The 20,139-nt window shown below is 32.6% G+C and overlaps 1 protein-coding gene across 1 annotated transcript; it reads left to right on the forward strand.

Annotated features, from left to right (window-relative positions):
• The first annotated feature begins 13,882 nt into the window (after positions 1-13,882).
• On the forward strand, positions 13,883-14,506 carry LOC123658719. The gene has a single exon (XM_045594065.1). It carries the CDS (start codon positions 13,883-13,885, stop codon positions 14,504-14,506), a length of 624 nt encoding a protein of 207 aa, XP_045450021.1.
• The last annotated feature ends 5,633 nt before the right edge of the window (positions 14,507-20,139 follow it).

A 20,139-nucleotide genomic window follows, 5' to 3' on the forward strand; every position in this document is an offset into this window, starting at 1 on the left:
ATCTGTTTAGATTTCGGGATAGCGCGACACGCCGCTTCAGAAATAATCCCGCCACTATATTTAGGATTTGTTTTCCCGCAAACGACATACTTCGCTCAAATGCCGTCTGCTTCAGTTTTAATGATATTTAACGTGATATAAATTTAACCGTAATTGATCCTAATTGATCTTATTTTAAAGAATTTTGTATATATTATGTAAATTTTATATAATTTTTTTAACAAAATTGTAACGAAAGAAATCTAAATGCTAATAAAAGTTATAATCTGTTATTTTTTATACAGTAATATCTTATTAATAGAAATCTTTATTTTTTTATAGTATGAGTAACAGTATTGTGATTTTTTTTTTTTTTTTTAGTTATGTGATATATCCACAGGCTTATTATGCCCGTGCTTTTGTTATTCCATATATTGTTATTATTATTTTTTTTTTAACATGCATCGGTACTTCACCGACACAGTATTGTGATTAATTAATATGCTCGAGAGTCAGCGAGTATTGAATCATTGTACGTGCTTCATATAATACGATATATGTCGACACACGTTGGTATCGGTGGCACAAATTTTACGCAACTGTAAAAAAAACAGTCAAGTGCGAGACAGACTCGGACACCGAGTGTTCCGTACAAACATAATTATTAAAAATATTTGTAAATTTATGCTTTTCGCAATTCTTCCTTTATCTATGGTATAAGACTTTGATTCTTACCAAATTTCAAAGATTCTGAATTCATGCAAAGTAGCCTGTAGGTTTCGATTCCCTTACAAGTTTCGATACTTTGCAGCATAATCGGCTGTATCTTTTGATTGCGTTAGCTTAGAAGTTCAGCTCTAAGGGACAGTGCACCTAAGTATATGATATGAATTTCAGCTTGATACCTTCACGAGAGAAAAAGGGTCTTGACAGACAACAAAGTAATCCTATAAGGGTTCTGTTTTATCCTTTTGAGGTACGGAACCCTTAAAATTATTAAAAAAATATTCAAGAGTAGTCTTCTAGCAGTTCTTTAAAAAATCATACATAATATATTTGGTTTTCGAAGAGATTTTTCTCTATAAATTTTAAATTTCAGCTTCTTTACAAATTTAATACCAATATTTCAATTTGTGACTTCATTGGTTTTAAGGACTACAATTTTTACAAATACTTATTTACATATTTTTGATGTTACAATCGAACACAAAACCAATGTTTAAAATATATAATTCATAAACTTGTCTGTTGAACTTTAAGTTACAATCAATTTTTATGATTATAGCAGAAAAAACTATCCAAAAAGTCCTTGCTCTATTAAAATAACATGTCCGACTGCTGATCAAAGGCCTTTTCTGCATTTAGGAGATGGGTTTGAGCTTAATAAACCATGTTGCTCCACTGTCGTCAGTTCAGCCTATCGCAGTCCGCTGCTGAACATAGACCTCCCCAAGCTTGCGCCAGACATTCCGGTTATCCGCAATCCCCATCCAGCATTCACTGGCAATTTTACGTAGATCTTTAATTCAGCGGGCCGGAGAACGTCTCAAACTGGATTTACAACTCGCTGTCTCCACTCCAGGATACGTCTGATCCAGCGGCCATCAGTTGCAGTTCTGCGATACAAGTGACAATGCCACTGTCATTTCAAATTGCTAATTGCACAGCCGGTTGACATATAATTTACCTACCATGAGCCAACAACCTACCATGAGGATGACCACTATCAGGTGTATCAGGTATTAGGTATCAGCCTACCAGGTCACATGTACCGAAGGTTTTACATAATTTTTGAGTCTGTAGAGACCATGTGAGAATGGTTGTTTTAGTCTTCTATTATAATTAATTTCGCAGCCACAAATAATTATTTCAGAGTTGCAGCTCATAATTCAAATAAGTTGGAGTGGAATGTACGTATAAAAATATGATAATATGTGAGTAAAATTATTATTCTTTAACAATACATGATTTTCTAGTTATTCATGGATACGGACAAACAAAAAAAAACTACTTATCTCAAGTTTATAGAGTCAGTTACGTGAATTGGAGAGCACGTTTATATCCGCCCTAAATAGACTGCGAATGGAATCTTACTATAGTCGAATTGATAGAACTATAAAATCTTTACGAGCAGGGTTTCGAAAGTTAACTGGTACAGTTGAATGGCTACTAGCGCTGGCATACTTACCGGGGATTAATAACATATTCAGAAATTAGGTTTCTACATACTTGGCAGACTCCTAGAAATAAGAAAATACTGGTCGTAAATTAAAGCAACGACACGAATACAAAATGGTAGTTTTAAATTCGTGATCTTTAATATACTATTCTAAATACAAAAAAAGAACTACTTAAAAACCTATTTATTTGATTTACAAATTGTCTTCTTCGGATTTGGTATTTATATGTTTTTTTTTTTTTTATATAGTGTTCTAAACAATATCGATATTTAAATGTGAATATTACAGCATTTAGTAGGAATTTGTATTCGATCACTTAACCTTATTTGCTTATTATAGTAATTATTAGCTCAATCCTTCTTCGTAGAATACGCAAAAATAATAATATAATTACATATTTTTTTTTTATATAGTCTTCTAAACAATATCGATATTGAAATGTGAATATTACTGCATTTAGTAGGAATTTGTACTCGATCACTTAACCTAATTTGCTTATTATAGTAATTAGCTCAACTTTTCTTTGTAAAACACGCAAAAATCTATACATATAATAAAATGGTAGGAAAGTCAAAACTGTACGATGAATATTTTTTTAAAAGAATACTTGGGGTGTGATTCACAATCGATACCGAAGCCAAAAATATAGTTTTTAGAATTTTTGTCTGTTTGTCTGTATGTATGTCCGGGATAAACTCAAAAAGTACTGCATGGATTTACTTCAAATTTGGCACGATTATTATTAAGAAGTCGGGTCAACATATAGGCTACATATTATGAAGTTATCACCTACGGGTAACGAGCGGTGAACCTTTATTTCTTCAACGCATTCTGTAACAACGTGTAATCTAACGACGCATATTTGAATGTTGTTGTTATTATATTAATAACTATGCTAAAAGCTAGCTTCACACTATAAATAAAGACATTCTGTAGTATACTTAGTATCAGCGTTGCACCCGTGCGAAGCCGGGGCGGGTCGCTAGTAATAATATAGGTTCGATTCGATTCCTTTTTCTCTATGTAGGAGAAGCGTTGGAGCTTCCACCCTGCTCCACTGCGGGTTGGCGAATATACTTCTATGATTAACGATCTGTTAGTGTAGATTATATGCTTAGATTTCAAATAAATGGAAATATGTTTTAACACTTTAATTAATACTTCAATTTTAATTAAATATAATATTAATTAATTTTGGACAAACCAAGAAATGTTTCAGCGACGGATGTAAGAACCGAACTAACTGAAAATACTGACTTAGCAGGAAATAAAAAGTGTTTGCAATAAAGAGTTCAGTGGTGTATAATAACAGATTGCTATCAGATATTTATGATAACAGCCGAGACCGACAGCTTAACGTGCTTCCGAAGCACGACGGGGAGCTCCGAGACAAGGAAAGACATCCAAACGAGAAAAAAAGTTGTAAAAATACAAATATCCATCCCGAGCGAAAAAATAGAATATAGAATGCTAAAAATAAACGAGGAAACTAGCTGTGAAAGTTCGTCACAGTTAATCCCATCTCTAACATTATAGCTTCGTATAAATGTCGATCGTACGTTTGTTCACTTTTACGTGTTTATTTAAATACTTGTAAACGGCTTCTCTTGATACGTGTGTCTAAATATTTTCAACGAGTTAAATACTAAGAATTTTATTATTTCGTGATGTACAAGTTTAAATGTTCACTTTCAAGAATTTTTGTTTTTGATAAAGAAAATCGAAACTGTATAGATATATTTAACTTTTTTTTAATGCCCCCAGTAGGATCCTCCTATCGGATTCTATCGGAGGTCCGGAAACACAGACAGACACACCAACGCGCAGATCACGCACAAACAACTATATATCCAATACAAATGTTGTGAGTGGGGATCAAACCCGAGACCGCGAGCGCAACAGTCAGTGCTGTGACCGCTGCGCTAACGCGTCGTCAAATTTGACCCCAATTGACAATTAGGAAATGCTCATTTTGATACCTTAATCGTTTAAGAAAATGTACATAATTAGCATTAAGCTCTTTGTTTCTTCAAGGCGATTGAATGATACTTCAGTATGACATTAATGTACTCCTATTAAGGTCAAGCCACTTGCCGTCGGGAACGTTCAATTTTATTTTACACGAACACCTTCCGAGTGTAAAAGCGTCGTTAGTACCGGGACGTTACTATTATTGCCATTTTATATAAAGAATATTTTTATATTTTATCTAGTTTAAAGCTTTGAAACTCATGAACATATCAGTATTTAATACAATATCGCCTGTAATATCTCACTACTGGGCATAGGCCCCCTTCCCCATGTGGGAGAAGGATCAGAGCTTAATCCACCACGCTGCTCCAATGCGGGTTGCCAGATATATTACCTACTATGAGTAACGATCGCTATCAGATATACACGATAATAACCGGGACCGACGGCTTAACATGCTCTCCGAGGCACGGTGGGGAAACCCACTAGGACAGATGACCAGACCCGTAAGAAATATTTGCACAAATACTAGTATCGATCTCTAGCGGGAATCAACTCGAATCCACAATTGCCGGCGTGTGTTGGCACGATGCGCGCATCACTACACAAGTGCGATGTATGTACTATAGCTAGCGATGGATGTACGAATGTTAATGAGTAAAACAAAAAAGAACGAGAATATAAAAATACTAAGTTGTTTAAATGTAATAAGGACGGCAACGATACCACTTTATCGTTCAAATAGAAAACTCTCCCCGGGAAACTTAGAGCAGGTGATTAGTTATAAAAAGCGTGGGCAGGGTTGCAAATTGATAGTAATTAAGGTTAATAAAACGGAAACTGATTCACTATAAGAGTGATTTCTCGTATCTAGATTGTGTGTAGGTGGAAAGTTCTATAATTATATTTGAATGGAAATTAATGAGTCTATATAAAAATACATAGGTACTCTTTAGTTTAATTTTGTAGTAATTTGTTTGAGCATCCCAAACTGAGGGTCTACTATTAATTGAAAAAAAAAATGTCGAACAATTGTTTTTAGAAAAATATTTGCCTTCAAGATATGAATAGTTAAGTAATGAAGTAAAAAGCCAAAAGCAATGCGAGGAAATCGTATAGCTCGAGCCGCTTTTTTTAAGATCAATTACTTTTAGTGTTGGTCCAGTATCAAAATATTTTCCAATTCTAGGTGTTTATGAAATAAAATGATTGCAACTTACTCAATTTACTTCTATTCTATCTAAGGTAAGCCATGACAGCTTTTATTATGCTATTTACCATTTCAAAATTTTTAAATACATGCGCTATGCAATTTTATATTTTTTTAATTCAGTGCTTACTTACGAGATTAGTAGTATCTACTTGTATGATTATAATAATATTAAAATATTTTTGAATAAAGCGTTTTTGCTTTACATTATATCTTTATATACAATAATTTTAATTATTGTACATTTTAAAGTATTACGTTTTTTTCAATATTTTCTTCTATAACACTTTTATGAAAAGTAAATTCGCCCACGCAACATCGTTAATAAGCTGATTTTATTTAACTTTCAAGAAATCTTTGAGCGTACACAGTAGAAGTAGAAATATTGTATTTAAATAAATGTAGGAAATTAAAAAATATCTTATAAATAAATTCTCTCAGAAATAATTAAGTAATTCGGTCCAAGGTTAGACAAATCAGAGAACTGACTACATCAATCGCAACTAAGAGTCGGGTTAAAGTTTTTACGATCCCTCTCAAATGATTCGTGGATTGATAATTCTGTAACTTCACAATTATGTATCATATAAATTTCACTAAAATTTAATACAGCTTAACATTTTGAGAAAAGCGCGTTTCTAATCTTTTTCGTTTATAATATTTTAGACAGACAGGCAAACATTTTAAAAGTCTGTGTTGTGCTTTTAGTCAAGCTATAATCGAAGCGTATTATTCTTGATCGTTTTCTTATATTTGATGTATAGGAATAAATATATCTACTGAATTAAACTGTAATGAACCAGCTTGTAAACATCGCAGTGTTGAAAGGTTTCCTCTCTATACGAAAACGTACGCGGTAAGAGATGAGAAATTACGTACGGTACGTTATATAACAGTTCATAAAGAAATATAATCTATACATATAATGAAATGGTAGGAAAGTCAAAACTGTACATTGAATATTTTTTTAAAAGGATACTTGGGATATGATATACCATCGATACCGAAGCCAAAAATATAGTTTTTAGAATTTTTGTCTGTTTGTCTGTTTGTCTGGATGTATGTTCGGGATAAACTCAAAAAGTGCCGCATGGATTTACTTCAAATTTGGCACGAATATTATTAGAAAGTCGGGTCAACATATAGGCTACATATTATCGTGCTATCACCTATCGGGAACAAGCAGTGAACCTTTATTTCCTCAACGCATTCTGTAACAACGTGTAATCTAACGACGCATATTTGAATGTTGTTGTTATTATGTTAATAACCATGCTATATAAGCTAGCTTCACACTATAAAAATCACGCAATATAAGTAACTAAGCCGATAAACATAAGTACCTGGGTGACCGAGCTCAGCTCGGTATTTTTAGAAAAAATTAAATCGTGAAGGATTAGTAGAAGAGAGAGTTAAAATGATTCGCTGCCGGTTCGGATGAAGTCATTTTTAACCGACTTCAAAAAAGGAGGAGGTTACTCAATTCGGCTGAAGGAAACTCAATATATATATATATATATATATATATCGCACCTTAAACATAATTAAATGAATTAAGTAGACAAGACAATTTTAAAGCAGCGCCATTTATGAGATTTTTCTGTAGCTAGGAAATGTAAAGAAGAAACGGGTAAATGAATGTTATTTTAAAAGGTATAATCGTAGGTATTTTTGGTGCTGTATAGCATTCACGCAGACGACGTCGTGGGCAGCAGCTAGTTTTAAATAAATATACAATTACCCGATGGAGTGGAAACTGAACAAACCACTGCTGACATTAAGGTGTTTAGTGGCACCACTATTCCAGAATACTTATCAATAAATTATTTGGTAATTTATGATGAAATTAAAAAGTATACAAATAGGAACTTATAATTAATGAAAACAACGAAAAACAGATAATTACGATTATGAATTTAAAATAACTGAAATCCATGAATGACATGTTCTCGTTCATAAGAAAAAATAGTTCAAAATAAATTCCGTTATCCATGAGTCTGTGAGTTTTTTATAGTACTGCACTTTTTTGCGTTTTATACTTTTAGTGACGGACAGCATATTTTGCTTACTTAAGATTTATCATTATGATATGACCGTATAACTTTTATAGCTGTTGCTGAAAAACTTACCACTCAGCGTTTCTATATCGTGAATTTAAAGAGCTTTCTCCACACGCAGTGATTTGATAAACTCGTAAAATTTGTGTTCAGTTACTGATATATCAATCGTGTGTTATGAAAGATTATCCACTTTATGTGAGCTTGAGCAAAATACAAATTTATAAGCAAATAGAAATAGATCGTTCTCGAATAGAGTTAGCGACCCTCTTCACCTTCATACATGTTATAAAACTTAAGTAAATCCTTCAGTCATAAACTATATTTATTTATTGACCTCTTTAAATGTCCACTCTCGAAACAAATTTTAGTGTGCATCTGCTCAAAGTTATTAAATAATATTACGGAGACCGATATGAAAATAAAATAAAAATGACCAATCTCGTTAAATCAAAATTATATGAATATATTTATTTTCTTTATGTACACCTTAGACCATAAAACGTTTGGATTGAAAAACGTATTTACACTTGCATACTGCTTTTATTTTTAGAAAGTTTGGCTTGAATCCAGAATTTCGTTTTTATAGTTATTGTATTTATCACTCTTGAATAGACTAGTAAGTACTAATGTTGAGCGAATGCTACTTTAGTTACAGCTTACGTATGCAAAATCTTACAAATTCTAAAATAGGATAATTAAGTTGTTCGGAACATTTTTTAACCGACTTCAAAAAAGGAGGAGGTTACTCAATTCGACCGTATATATATGTATGTTCGGGGATAACTTCGTCGTTTATAAACCGATTTTAATAATTATTTTTGTTGGAAAGGAGATATCCCTGATGTGGTACCATGATAAGGAAATCATGATTTGTTGATGGGATCTCAGAGAAATCGAGGGAAACTCAAAAATCCGCATTACTTTTTAACTAGGTGTACCGATTTTGATAATTTTTCAAAAGCCGATGTTTATCATATTGTCACATTTAAATTTCATTGAGATCTGATTACAACTCTTGGAGTAATCTTTGATAATGCGTATTTACTTGACAAATTTTTCATCTACCTACGTTGTATTTCTTGTCTACTACTTTTCTCATCCCTAGTTTCCTCGTACTCGGACTTACTCTTTTAACATGCAACGCATTAACGATTTCCTTTTTGCTGCATTTTTATAGACAGCAAAGATCATTTCACATTTAATGATCCGCCTACTCATTTGCTAGATATTATCATAGTAAAATTACAAGCTGAAGCATTTGTTTTTTTTAGGTTAGTTCCTATCCATAATTATTATAGTCTAGACGTACCTTAAAACTTTAAAAAACTTATTGTTCTTTGCATGTACAGAAATAAATTTACAGCTAAATAATTGTAAAGCACACTTGACGTGGGACGAATAAACCCTTTGATCCTTTCCATTGAGTGAATGTTTGGTAGACGGTAACCTGAAGATTCGCCATCGATCTTAAGCAAACATTGTCTAGTCGAATGAACGTGACGCACAGTTTCTTTTATATCTTTGAGGTAAACACCTTTTATGAAATTGACTGAAAGCGAAAATACTTAATATTTTCTTTACATTATCAACGTCGCTATATAAAACTTTTAGTTTGTTTGATTTTCTTAATTTTGTAGATTTAAACATTGATGGATTTAGAAAGATTAATTCTTATATCCATATTAAATAACTAATCATCTAAAACAGTTTTACGTAGGTGTTTATTTTTTTATTTAATTTTTACGTAATTATATATTTGGTATATATTTAATTACCTAGATACAGTATATCTACAAAAATAATACACAAAACGAAATATTTAAGATGTTAATATATGTAATTATTTTGCATTTTTAAACGACTTCCAAAAAAGGAGAATGTTCTCAATTCGATTGTATTTTTTTTTTTATGTATGTTACTTCAGAACTTTTGACTGGGTGGACCGATTTCGACAATTTTTTTTAAACGAAAGGTGGTGTGTGTCATTTAGTTCCACTTAAATTTATTTGAGATCTAACAACTACTTTTCGAGTTATATCTAATAATGCGTTTTTACTTGACTATTTTTTCGTCGACCTACGTTGTATTATACCGCATAGCTTTTTACTGGGTGTACCGATTTTGATGATTTTTAATTTAATCAAAAGCTGTTTATTATGTAGTCATATTTAAATTTCATCGAGATCTGATTTGATAACGCGTATTTACTTGACTATTTTTTCGTCTATCTACGTTGTATTACTTGTCGATGTATTTATTAGTATAATTATTCGAAAATCTAAACATCAATAAACGCTTTGCACTCAACGGCCTCCAGTAGGATTTTCTCCTGTGTCGGGGGGTCCTAAAATACAAACAATACCCAAGCATAAAGGCCCAGACCAAGAGAAATATCTATAAGTATAGCCAATACAAATGTCTCTTGTGAGCGGGGATCGAACCGGTGACTGCTAGCGCGACAGCCAGTGCTGTGACCGTTGCGCCAACGCATCGTCTTATTATATATTAATAATATGATATATAATATTATATATTAATGTTCAGTACATAAATTTATAAGATTTTAGATAAACATGGTTTGCTTCTATTACGAAAATTATTCGAAAACGGGATATTTACCATGTTTATTATTTTCGCTTTGCGGAGCTCTATATTTCGACATTGACTTCGAGAGTCTCGTAAATATCCCGTTTTCGAATAATTTACGTAATAAATTTATAATGTACAAAAATAAATAGTAAGAGTTTGCTTTAGAGTACATTAACTGTTTATAAACAAACTGTGCTTAACAATTCAAGAGGAAAAAAGTTCAATATACAAGGTAGGTAGGGCTCGGTTTACTTTGAGGCAGTATTGTGTTTATCTTACGGAAAGCACACGAAAATCACTTAGTGATTTTATATTGATAAAAATCGCCGTATATATATATATATATATATATATATATTATATTATATTATATATTAGTATTTGTCTAGTCAAAAGTTTTTGAATATAATATTTTTTTTTCAAGTTAACAAAACATTAATTGAATTTCAATAAAAAAAATATTATGAACAAATAAGTAATTTTTAAAAACTTTAGCAGGGTGATCCTATTGCGTGTATATTTAAGTAAAGCTCCAAGAAGCGAAAAAATTATAGAGCAAAGATTTAAAATTTTTTATTATTTACAATGTAGATGGAGTATACTTTGAAACAGTTTAATATGTAATACTCAAAAAAAAAAAAAATGTAGGACGTACTCGCTTTGATGGCCGCGGCGTGCGCAAGCCTCAGCGGCCGCGCGGAGACCTATTTACAGTGTTAAATTAAAATGATAGATAGAGACAGAACTCCGAAAGTTACGAATTTTTTAATGGAAATTCCTTCCTCTTTAAGAAGTTTTTTCAAATTTTTTAAATATTAATAGTTTCGGAGTTATTTCTATTTAACACGTTTTTGAACTTGTTTATTAGACTATATATATATACCAACTAGCTGTGCCCGCGGCTTCGCCCGCGTTAAAATCAGTTTGTCACAAAGTTTTCCCGGTAAACTTTCAGTGAAACTCTCATCAAAATCGGTTTAGCCGTTCCAAAAACCTTCCTCTTGAAGCTCTCTCCATTGGTGAAACCGCATGAAAATCCGTTCAGTAGATTTTGAGGGAATCGATCACATACGCTTTTGGGGATTTTGTTTTATAATACACTAACTGTTGCCCGTGACTACGTCCGCGTGGTTATAAAGATATGCATTACTATGAAGCTGCTTAACGCAAATTATTTTTTTATTTCAGTCACTTGAAATGCTTATCAAACTGAGTAACTTTTTAAAAGGCACAATTTGGTATAATTTAATAGTTATTTTTATAAAACCTCTCTATACACCACATTTTTAGTTTTATTTTCAGGCTGTATATGTTTCATACAAACTATCAACCCCAATTAAACCTCCTTAGAGGTGGAATATCGTAAAATCCGTTCTTAGCGGACGTCTGCTAACTATAATCTACCTCCCTGCCAAATTTTATCTTTGTCCAACCTGGATAGATAGACCATCCAGCGGTTTTTGAGTTCTCGTGATGAGTGAGTTAGTGACCTTTCTCTTTTATATATATAGATTACGATGCATTATTTGGACACCTCCTCACCACCTATAGAGCATATATTTTAAATTTCAAGTCCCTTACTTCAAAAACATAAGACTTTCATACAAACTTCCGACCCCGCTTTATCCCGTTACGGGTCGATTTTCGTAAAATCAGTTCTTAGCGGATGTCTAAGCCCTATAAGGAATCTACCCGCCAAATTTCAAGTTTGTAGCTGTTAGAGTTTCGGAGATTTCGTGATGAGTGAGTCAACCTACCATCCCCCGTTTTAACTCCAAAAGCGAGTTGATTTCTAAAGATACATTATTTGATCACTTTTCTACAATCTATAGAGCATACATTTCAAATTTCAAATCTCTTACTTCAAAAACATAGGACTTTCATACAAACTTCCAACCCCCGTTTTATCCCCTTAGAGGTCGAGTTTTGTAAAACCCGTTCTTAGCGAATGGCTACGCCCTATAAGGAGCCTATCTGCCAAATTTCAAGTTTGTAGGTGTTATAGTTTCGGAGATTTCGTGATGAGTGAGTAAACCTACCAAACCCCGTTTTAATCCCAAAAGGGAGTTGATTTCTAAAGATTCATTATTTGGACACTTTCTCATCATCTATAAGATATACATTTTAAATTTCAAGTCTCTTACTTCAAAAACATGGGACTTTCACAAAAACTTCCAACCCCCGTTTTACCCCTTTAAGGGTCGAACTTCGTAAAATCCGTTCTTAGTGGATGTTTACGCCCTATAAGGAACCTTCCTGCCAAATTTCAAGTTTGTAGATGTTATAGTTTCGGAGATTTCATGATGAGTGAGTCAACCTACCATCCCCCGTTTTAACCCCAAAAGGGAGTTGATTTCTAAAGATACATTATTTGGACACCTTCTCACCATCTATAGAGCATACATTTTAAATTTCAAGTCTCTTACTTCAAAAACATAGGACTTTCATACAAACTTGCAACCCCCGTTTACCCCCTTAGGGGTTGAGTTTCGTAAAATCCGTTCTTAGCGGATGTCTACGTCCTATAAGGAGCCTACCTGCCAAATTTCAAGTTTGTAGGTGTTATAGTTTCGGAGATTTTGTGATGAGTGAGTGACCTTTCGCTTTTATATATATTATTATAGATAGTAGAAGTTAGCATTTCACACCAATCTTAAAAAGACGATAAAATGTACCGTCACGCACTTATTCTGTATAGATAAAGTTTTTCCTACCAACTTACAAGCCTATTGAGACCTCTTTTTTACCCGACTGCCAAGGAAGGGTTATGTTTTTCGCGCGTATCTTGTATGTATGTATGTATATTTGTATGTAATATTCTTTACTACCTCATATTTCCAGAACCACTGAACGGATTTACATAATTGAGGTATCGTTAGGTTCGTCTTAGCTGCCCAAGTGTTCTTAGATAGGTGACATTAAAAAAAATCAAACATGGCGGCTGCGCGAAGCCATTGTAGTTAATGAAAAAAAAAATTTTTCTCGAATAGTACAATATGGGTATCAAATTGAAGGACACAATACAAGAATTTTAAAAAGGTATATCATGATTATTATTACCGTAATACTAATAAAGAAATACAATATTAAAGTTTAAAAAATGCGGATTTTGTTCTTTCCCACGTCTATGCCATGTCAAACTCGCCTCCTAGGCGACGATCAACTTCGGGGTGTAGCCTTTCTAATAAAATACAATGCTTAAAAAAAACATACAATTAAAATTACAAATAAAAATTAATAAATGTCACACCAATTTACAATTACATTAATAAAATCAATAACAAATACATAATACCAAATACAAACAAATAATTTTAATAATAATTTTATTATATTAAAACTAATAGTTGTTGACTTAAGCAGTCACCTATTTGCTAAAGGTCAGGCTTACGTTGCTTTGAGCAGAGTGAGATCTTTCTCCGGGCTTGCTATCAGTTCTCTTGACCCTAAAAAATTACTTAATCAACCACATGATGTAAACTGTTTTAATGAATTGAACCGATTACGTAATTTATCTGACTGAAAAGACATAAATAAAATAATAATTAAAAAAAAAACAAAAAACCCGCCTGCGTGAAGAACAACTATTGGAAAATCAACTGAAAAAGCTGGAACAAGATAAAAATTCAATATGCACACAAAGTCAGCGAAATAAATAGAAACAATATCAAACATTTTGTGCTGTATATTTAAAATATATTAATACGGTAGTCCTTCGAAACTTTATGCAACGTCGTAGATAATATGCAGTCGGAGGCATGAAATTGAAGGATAAGTCAAATCATTCTCTCTTTGTGCATGTCGAAATCAGAACCGCCATTCGTGAAGTTTTTGAGGAGGAATTCGCGAAAATTAAAAGAGGAGTAGTGGAATTCCATGAATCAATATCTTACATGAACAAACAACTTGAAAGTGCCGTCTCAGATATCAAGCTGTGCGCAGAAACTACAAAACAGTTAGAAATTGAGAACGTCGTATTAAAGGGTAAGGTTCACGATCTCGAGGCAAGACTGGCCCAGGTTGAACAAGACGCTCGTCAAAACAACCTTGAAATACATTGCTTGCCGGAGCACAAACAAGAGAACCTTATTAATACTGTCTTTCAGCTAGCTAGAGTTGTTTCGTCACCATTGACTGATGGTGACATACTTTCCTGCAACAGAGTCCAAAAATTTAACCCTAATTCAAAGACACCGAGGACAGTCATATGCAGAATACCGAGCAAATTAAAGAGAGATAATTTACTAGCTGCAGTTTTATCTTACAACAAGGCGAACCCAAAACAAAAGCTTAACACCAAACTTTTAGGGTTCGGTGATGCAGAGTCTCCAGTTTATGTAAGTGAGCATCTTTCACCAACCAATAAAAGCCTTCATGCAGCGGCTAGAATAAGAGCTAAGGAGAAGCTGTATAAATTTGTTTGGGTGCGCAATGGAAAAATTTTCGTTAGAAAGAATGAATCAGCACCAGCGCTGGTCATTACCCGCATGGATGCTCTTAAGAAGCTTGTAAACTAGTATCTGTTATTAGCTGTTTCGTTTCATTTTGATCTTAGTTTTGTTTCTTTATAGTATTAAATTTAAGTTAATTGTTTTAATTCATGTCTAATCAACTAAGCATTTACTATCAAAATGTAAGAGGTATTCGTACGAAGATGCAGGATGTCTATAAAAATGTATTAACATGTAACTACCAAATAATTGTTTTAACCGAAACGTGGCTTAATGATAATATATTTACAGCTGAAATTCTGGATCATAGATATCAGGTATTTAGGAGGGATAGACAGTCTAATACGTTTGATAAGGGTAAGGATGGTGGAGGTGTTCTTATCGCTGTATCGAAATCTCTTAGTGCATTCCGCAATACTAATTTAGAAAGCTCATGTGAGGACCTGTGGGTCACTATCGACTATGTCAGCAAGAATATGTGCATGAAAATTAACTTATGCGCGATTTATTTACCACCCCCTGTTAAAATTGAGGTTATGTCACACTTTACTAATAAGTTACAAAAAAACATTAACAATTTGGAAAATGTCTTATTGGTTGGGGATTTCAATCTTAGTCGAATTGAATGGATCCAACATATGTCTATCTGGCACGTTGTACCGAGGATTTCTGGTGGTGTTGTCTGTTCAACTCTGATCGATTTCGCTGCATATGCATCTTTAAAGCAATATAATAATATAAAAAATAAACAACAGAAAATATTAGATCTTGTCTTCTCAAACACCTCATGCCCTCTGACTGTGACTAACCCAACCGATATATTGAGCAGTGTTGATTCATATCACCCTCCAATAGAAATTAATTTAACATTTGAAAAGCAAAAACCACTTAAACCTAAAACAAATACCGTGTTGCAATTTTATAAGGCTGACTATAACAGTATTAGGGAAAAATTGCTAAGTGTGGATTGGAACGAAAAACTAGATCTTTCGCTCACAGTTGATGAGATTACACAAATTTTTTACAGTGTCATAAATAATATAATACAAGAAGAAATACTAAAAAAGAGACCCACTAAGAACAATTATCCTGTGTGGTACACTATCAGCCTTATCAAAATACTAAAAGAAAAAGAAAAGCATAGAATAGCAATGAAGAAATTTAATAATAAGTTAGATGAATTTGAATATAACTTGCTAAAAAAGAGATGTAGAATTTTGATAAATAAATCATACTCTGAATATATTAAAAACGTACAAATTAATGTGGTTAAGGATCCGGAGGAAAGAGGTGGTGAAGGATAATAACATTCCTAGCTGCATGAAGTTCAGAGATGAAATAGTTTCAGATGGTGAAGGGATAGCCAATCTTTTTTGTAGACATTTTTCATCTGTGTACACTGTCCCACAAGCTACTAGTCACTGTCACGCTGGGCATGTTGTATCAGCGTTTGATTCTAGATGTTTGACAAGTATACATATTACAAAGTCTGAAATTGAGACTCAGCTGAAAAAATTGAATATAGCCAAAGGTTACGGAAATGATTGTATACCACCAATTTTCTTTTTAAAAAAACGCAGAACCACTTGCTATACCCCTTCAAATTATATTTAATAAATCTTTAAACAATGGTGTGTTTCCGACCGCTTGGAAGGAAGCCACTGTGATACCGATTCCGAAATCTGGTCCCAAGCAACTGATAGAAAATTATCGACCTATCAGTATACTATCAGTACTAGCAAAAGTATTTGAGAAAATCATCTGCATACACATTACTTGGTACACGAAACAAATGTTAGGCGAACAACAACATGGCTTTGTAGCCAAGCGATCAGTGGCTACTAACTTGGTATCTTTGTTGAACAGCTGTTGTCACATATGGGTTCCGGGGAGGAAGTAGATGCTATTTATGGGGATTTAAGTAAGGCGTTTGATAAAGTGGACCATAATTTACTTCTTAGAAAATTAAAAAATCAATTTTACATAAATGGCTCGGTGTTGCTGTGGTTCAGTTCCTACCTAAAAAACCGCAAAATGAGGGTATTAGTAAATGGGTATAGTTCAAATTACTGCATCCCTTCGTCTGGTGTTCCACAGGGATCTATTCTAGGACCTATATTGTTTGGCTTGTTTTTTGATGACATTAAATACTACATAAAACACTCAGAATTCCAGTTATATGCTGATGATCTAAAAATATTTAGAGTCGTACAGAATGAATTTGACGAGGAGTTGTTGCAGAGGGATGTTACTGGTGTTGCTCAATGGTGTCAAATTAACTATATGACTATGAATATTGACAAGTGTGTACACGTAAAATTCTCTAGAAAACGTAATAAATACAATTCTGGGTACCGTATTGATAATAAGAACTTGAAAAGAGTTGAGGAAGTAAGAGACTTAGGCGTAATTATAGATTCGGAGTTGCGGTTTACTGGCCAGATAAATCATGTTATTAAAAAAAGTTTCAAAATGTTAGGATTTATAACACGTAATACCAAAGAGTTTACATCAATATTAGCTCTAAAGACCCTATATAATGCATTGGTACGCAGTAATATCGAGTACTGTTGCTTTTTATGGTACCCAGTTTATCAAAACAATGTACAGCGTATTGAAAAGGTGCAAAAAATGTTTTTAAAAAGACTATCCTTTAAAGCTAGAACACAAAACAATCTGCTTCTCAATAACTACAACGATCGGTTACGTTATTTCAACTACCTTCCCTCATGGAAACGCAATCAGGCTCTTGGCGGCATTTTTCTGTATAAGCTGCTTAATCGTATGATTGACTGTCCCTCCCTCTTGAAACGAATTAATTTGAGTGTACCCAGAATATCATCCAGGGATAGCTTCTTTAGAATATATAAACCATTTTACTTAATGCATAATAAATCTAAGTATATAACTAACTCACCGCTTAATCTTATGCAAAAAAATTTAAATGCAGTTTTTCTTAACATAGACATAGACATCTTTGCAGATTCATTAAGCCAATTTAAGGGAAAAATAATTAAAATGTTGATGGACTTTGATATATAATTGTAATAGTTTTGTTTTGTTTTTTTCTCTCTCTATTTTTTTATTGTAACAAATGTCATTTTTTCGGTAAATCACACAATTAAGATTTATATCTGATTACAGTAGCGTTCTAAGAATGTTGTGCAAACCTTTAATTTAAGTGCATATTGTATAACTTTGTGGTATTGTTTTAATGCAGAAAGCTTTTTTATGTACTTAGTTGGTATGCCTTTATTAAATAAATAAATAAATAAATTCTGGCAACTACTGCTGCAGCAGAGCTGCGGGTAAAATCGAGAAGTGCTTTTCGCTACAAATACTGTGTAAGATATAAAAAACAAAAATAAATTGACTTCAATTTATATCGATAATTAATAAAATAAAATCATCGTCAGTTTAGGTAGTTCAAAAATAGTCAAATAAAAACGCATTATCAGGAATAACTTGAAAATTATTAGACAGATCTCGATTGAGTTGAAATAGGACCACATAATTGTGTTTGCTTGCAAACGAAAAAAAAAACCGACTTCAATTACATCGACAAGTAATACAACGTAGATCGACGAAAAAATAGTCAAGCAACTACGCGTTATCAAAGTTTACTCATAAAGTACTTATCAGATCTCGATAAAATTACCGACGACCACATGATAAACATCAGCTTTCGATTAAATTAAAAATTATCAAAATCGGTACACCCAGTAAAAAGTTATTACGGATTTTCGAGAGTTTCCCTCGATTTCTCTGGGATCCCATCATCAGATCGTGGTTTCCTTATCACGGTACCAAACTAGGGATATCCCCTTTCAAACAAAAAAAGAATTATCAAAATCGGTACATCCAGTAGAAAGTTATGCGGTGTAATACAACAAATTATTAGATATAGCTCGAAAAGTAGTTGTTAGATCTCAAATAAATTTAAATGGGACCGATTGGCACACACCACCTTTCGATTAAAACAAAATTTGTCAAAATCGGTACATCCAGTAGAAAGTTATGCGGTATAATACAACGTAGGTCGACGAAAAAAGCGTCAAGTAAAAATGCATTATTAGATATAGATCGAAAAGTAGTTGTTAGATCTCAAATAAATTTAAATGGGACCAATTGGCACACACCACCTTTCGATTAAAACAAAATTTGTCAAAATCGGTCCACCCGGTCAAAAGTTCTGATGTAACATACATAAAAAAAAGAAAAAAAACAGTCGAATTGAGAACCTCCTCCTTTTTTGGAAGTCGGTTAAAAACAATGCTCATCTTTCGAATAAAATAAGAATCATCGAAATCAGAACACTCATTAAAAAAGTATGAGGGTTTGTATCTTCACTACTACAACTACTACTACTACATACTTTTAAAAACAAACAGTCAAATTAATAACCTCCTCTTTTTTAAGTCGGTTAAAAAATAGCAGTGAACTCTAAGGCAATTTATAAACACATTATTTTGCAGTGATGAGTAGATTGGTATTATAAACGATGATGTTTAAGTAGATGCCGAGCAGACATTTTAAAATCTATCACAAGATTAACGATTAGGTTCGAGAGACGCGTCATTTCACTTAAATCGGTATAAAATTTACGACAATCGTAAAACTACTGTATAAAATTATGATAATCAATAGACAACAGTGATAAAAGACGGAGTTTCTGTAAACTATTCTTAAAATGCACTAAAATAAATTATATAATGTATTAAAGTTGTCGTATTTGTAAGTTTAAGTTACGAGAAAAAAGTTTTAATAATATATAATCCAATTTAATTGCAAGTATCTTTCTTAATGATTTATTACTTTTTTAAAAGTATTATAACAGTAGAAATATATATCGTAAAGATATTTTACTATTGATACCTTTTTTAATCGAAGTAAAAATATATTTTTATACGTATTCGTTGTTTTACATCTCATCGCGTCGTTCAAAAAAATAAATCTCATATGATACCCAGACGCAAATCATTTTACAGTCTACATGAAGTGTCAAGTTTGCACGTCTAACAAGACGTGCAATTTTCACAATAAGATCGAAAACTTTCGACGAGTGTTGAATTATTCAAGAAAAATTGAAAGTGAAGTGATAGTGAAACAAATTGCGGACGATATCGGTGTCGAGACACTCCACGAATTATTATTAAATTTCTTAAACGGAACCGAATAAAAATATGATGTTTTTTTTTTGGTTCAAATGTCATTTTTTGCGCGTCATCCTTTTACCAGATTGTGGAACAGATTGATGATTTCGTTAAAGATAACGATTAATTCCTATTAATGCTTTATTGACAGTCTTCATAACTTTTTTATATTTTTAAATGAAGAATTTGTTACTATAATTGTGAGTCGAAATGACCTAGTAAATAGAAAACTTAAATCAGAACTAACAGTACAAGATATTTTTATATAAGGTTATGATATGAGAAACTTTGTCATATCAGAAAAAAAATCTAAAATTGTTTCAATTATTTCTTTTACTGCGAAATATTGAAAGGCTGTCACGGTACTCATCACCCTATGTCTAAAAGAGTTTGAGTAGCAACAATGCAAACCAGTAACATTTTCTTTTACTTTATCGGGCATGAAACTATAAAACCAAAGGTACACAGCATAGGTGACATTCTAACATTTTTTGGGGTGTTTCTATAGTCTTTTGATTATATGTTGGACCAAAACTATTTTCTTTT

The sequence above is a fragment of the Melitaea cinxia genome, chromosome 12 (genome assembly GCF_905220565.1).
Source record: "Melitaea cinxia chromosome 12, ilMelCinx1.1, whole genome shotgun sequence".
NCBI lineage: Eukaryota > Metazoa > Arthropoda > Insecta > Lepidoptera > Nymphalidae > Melitaea > Melitaea cinxia.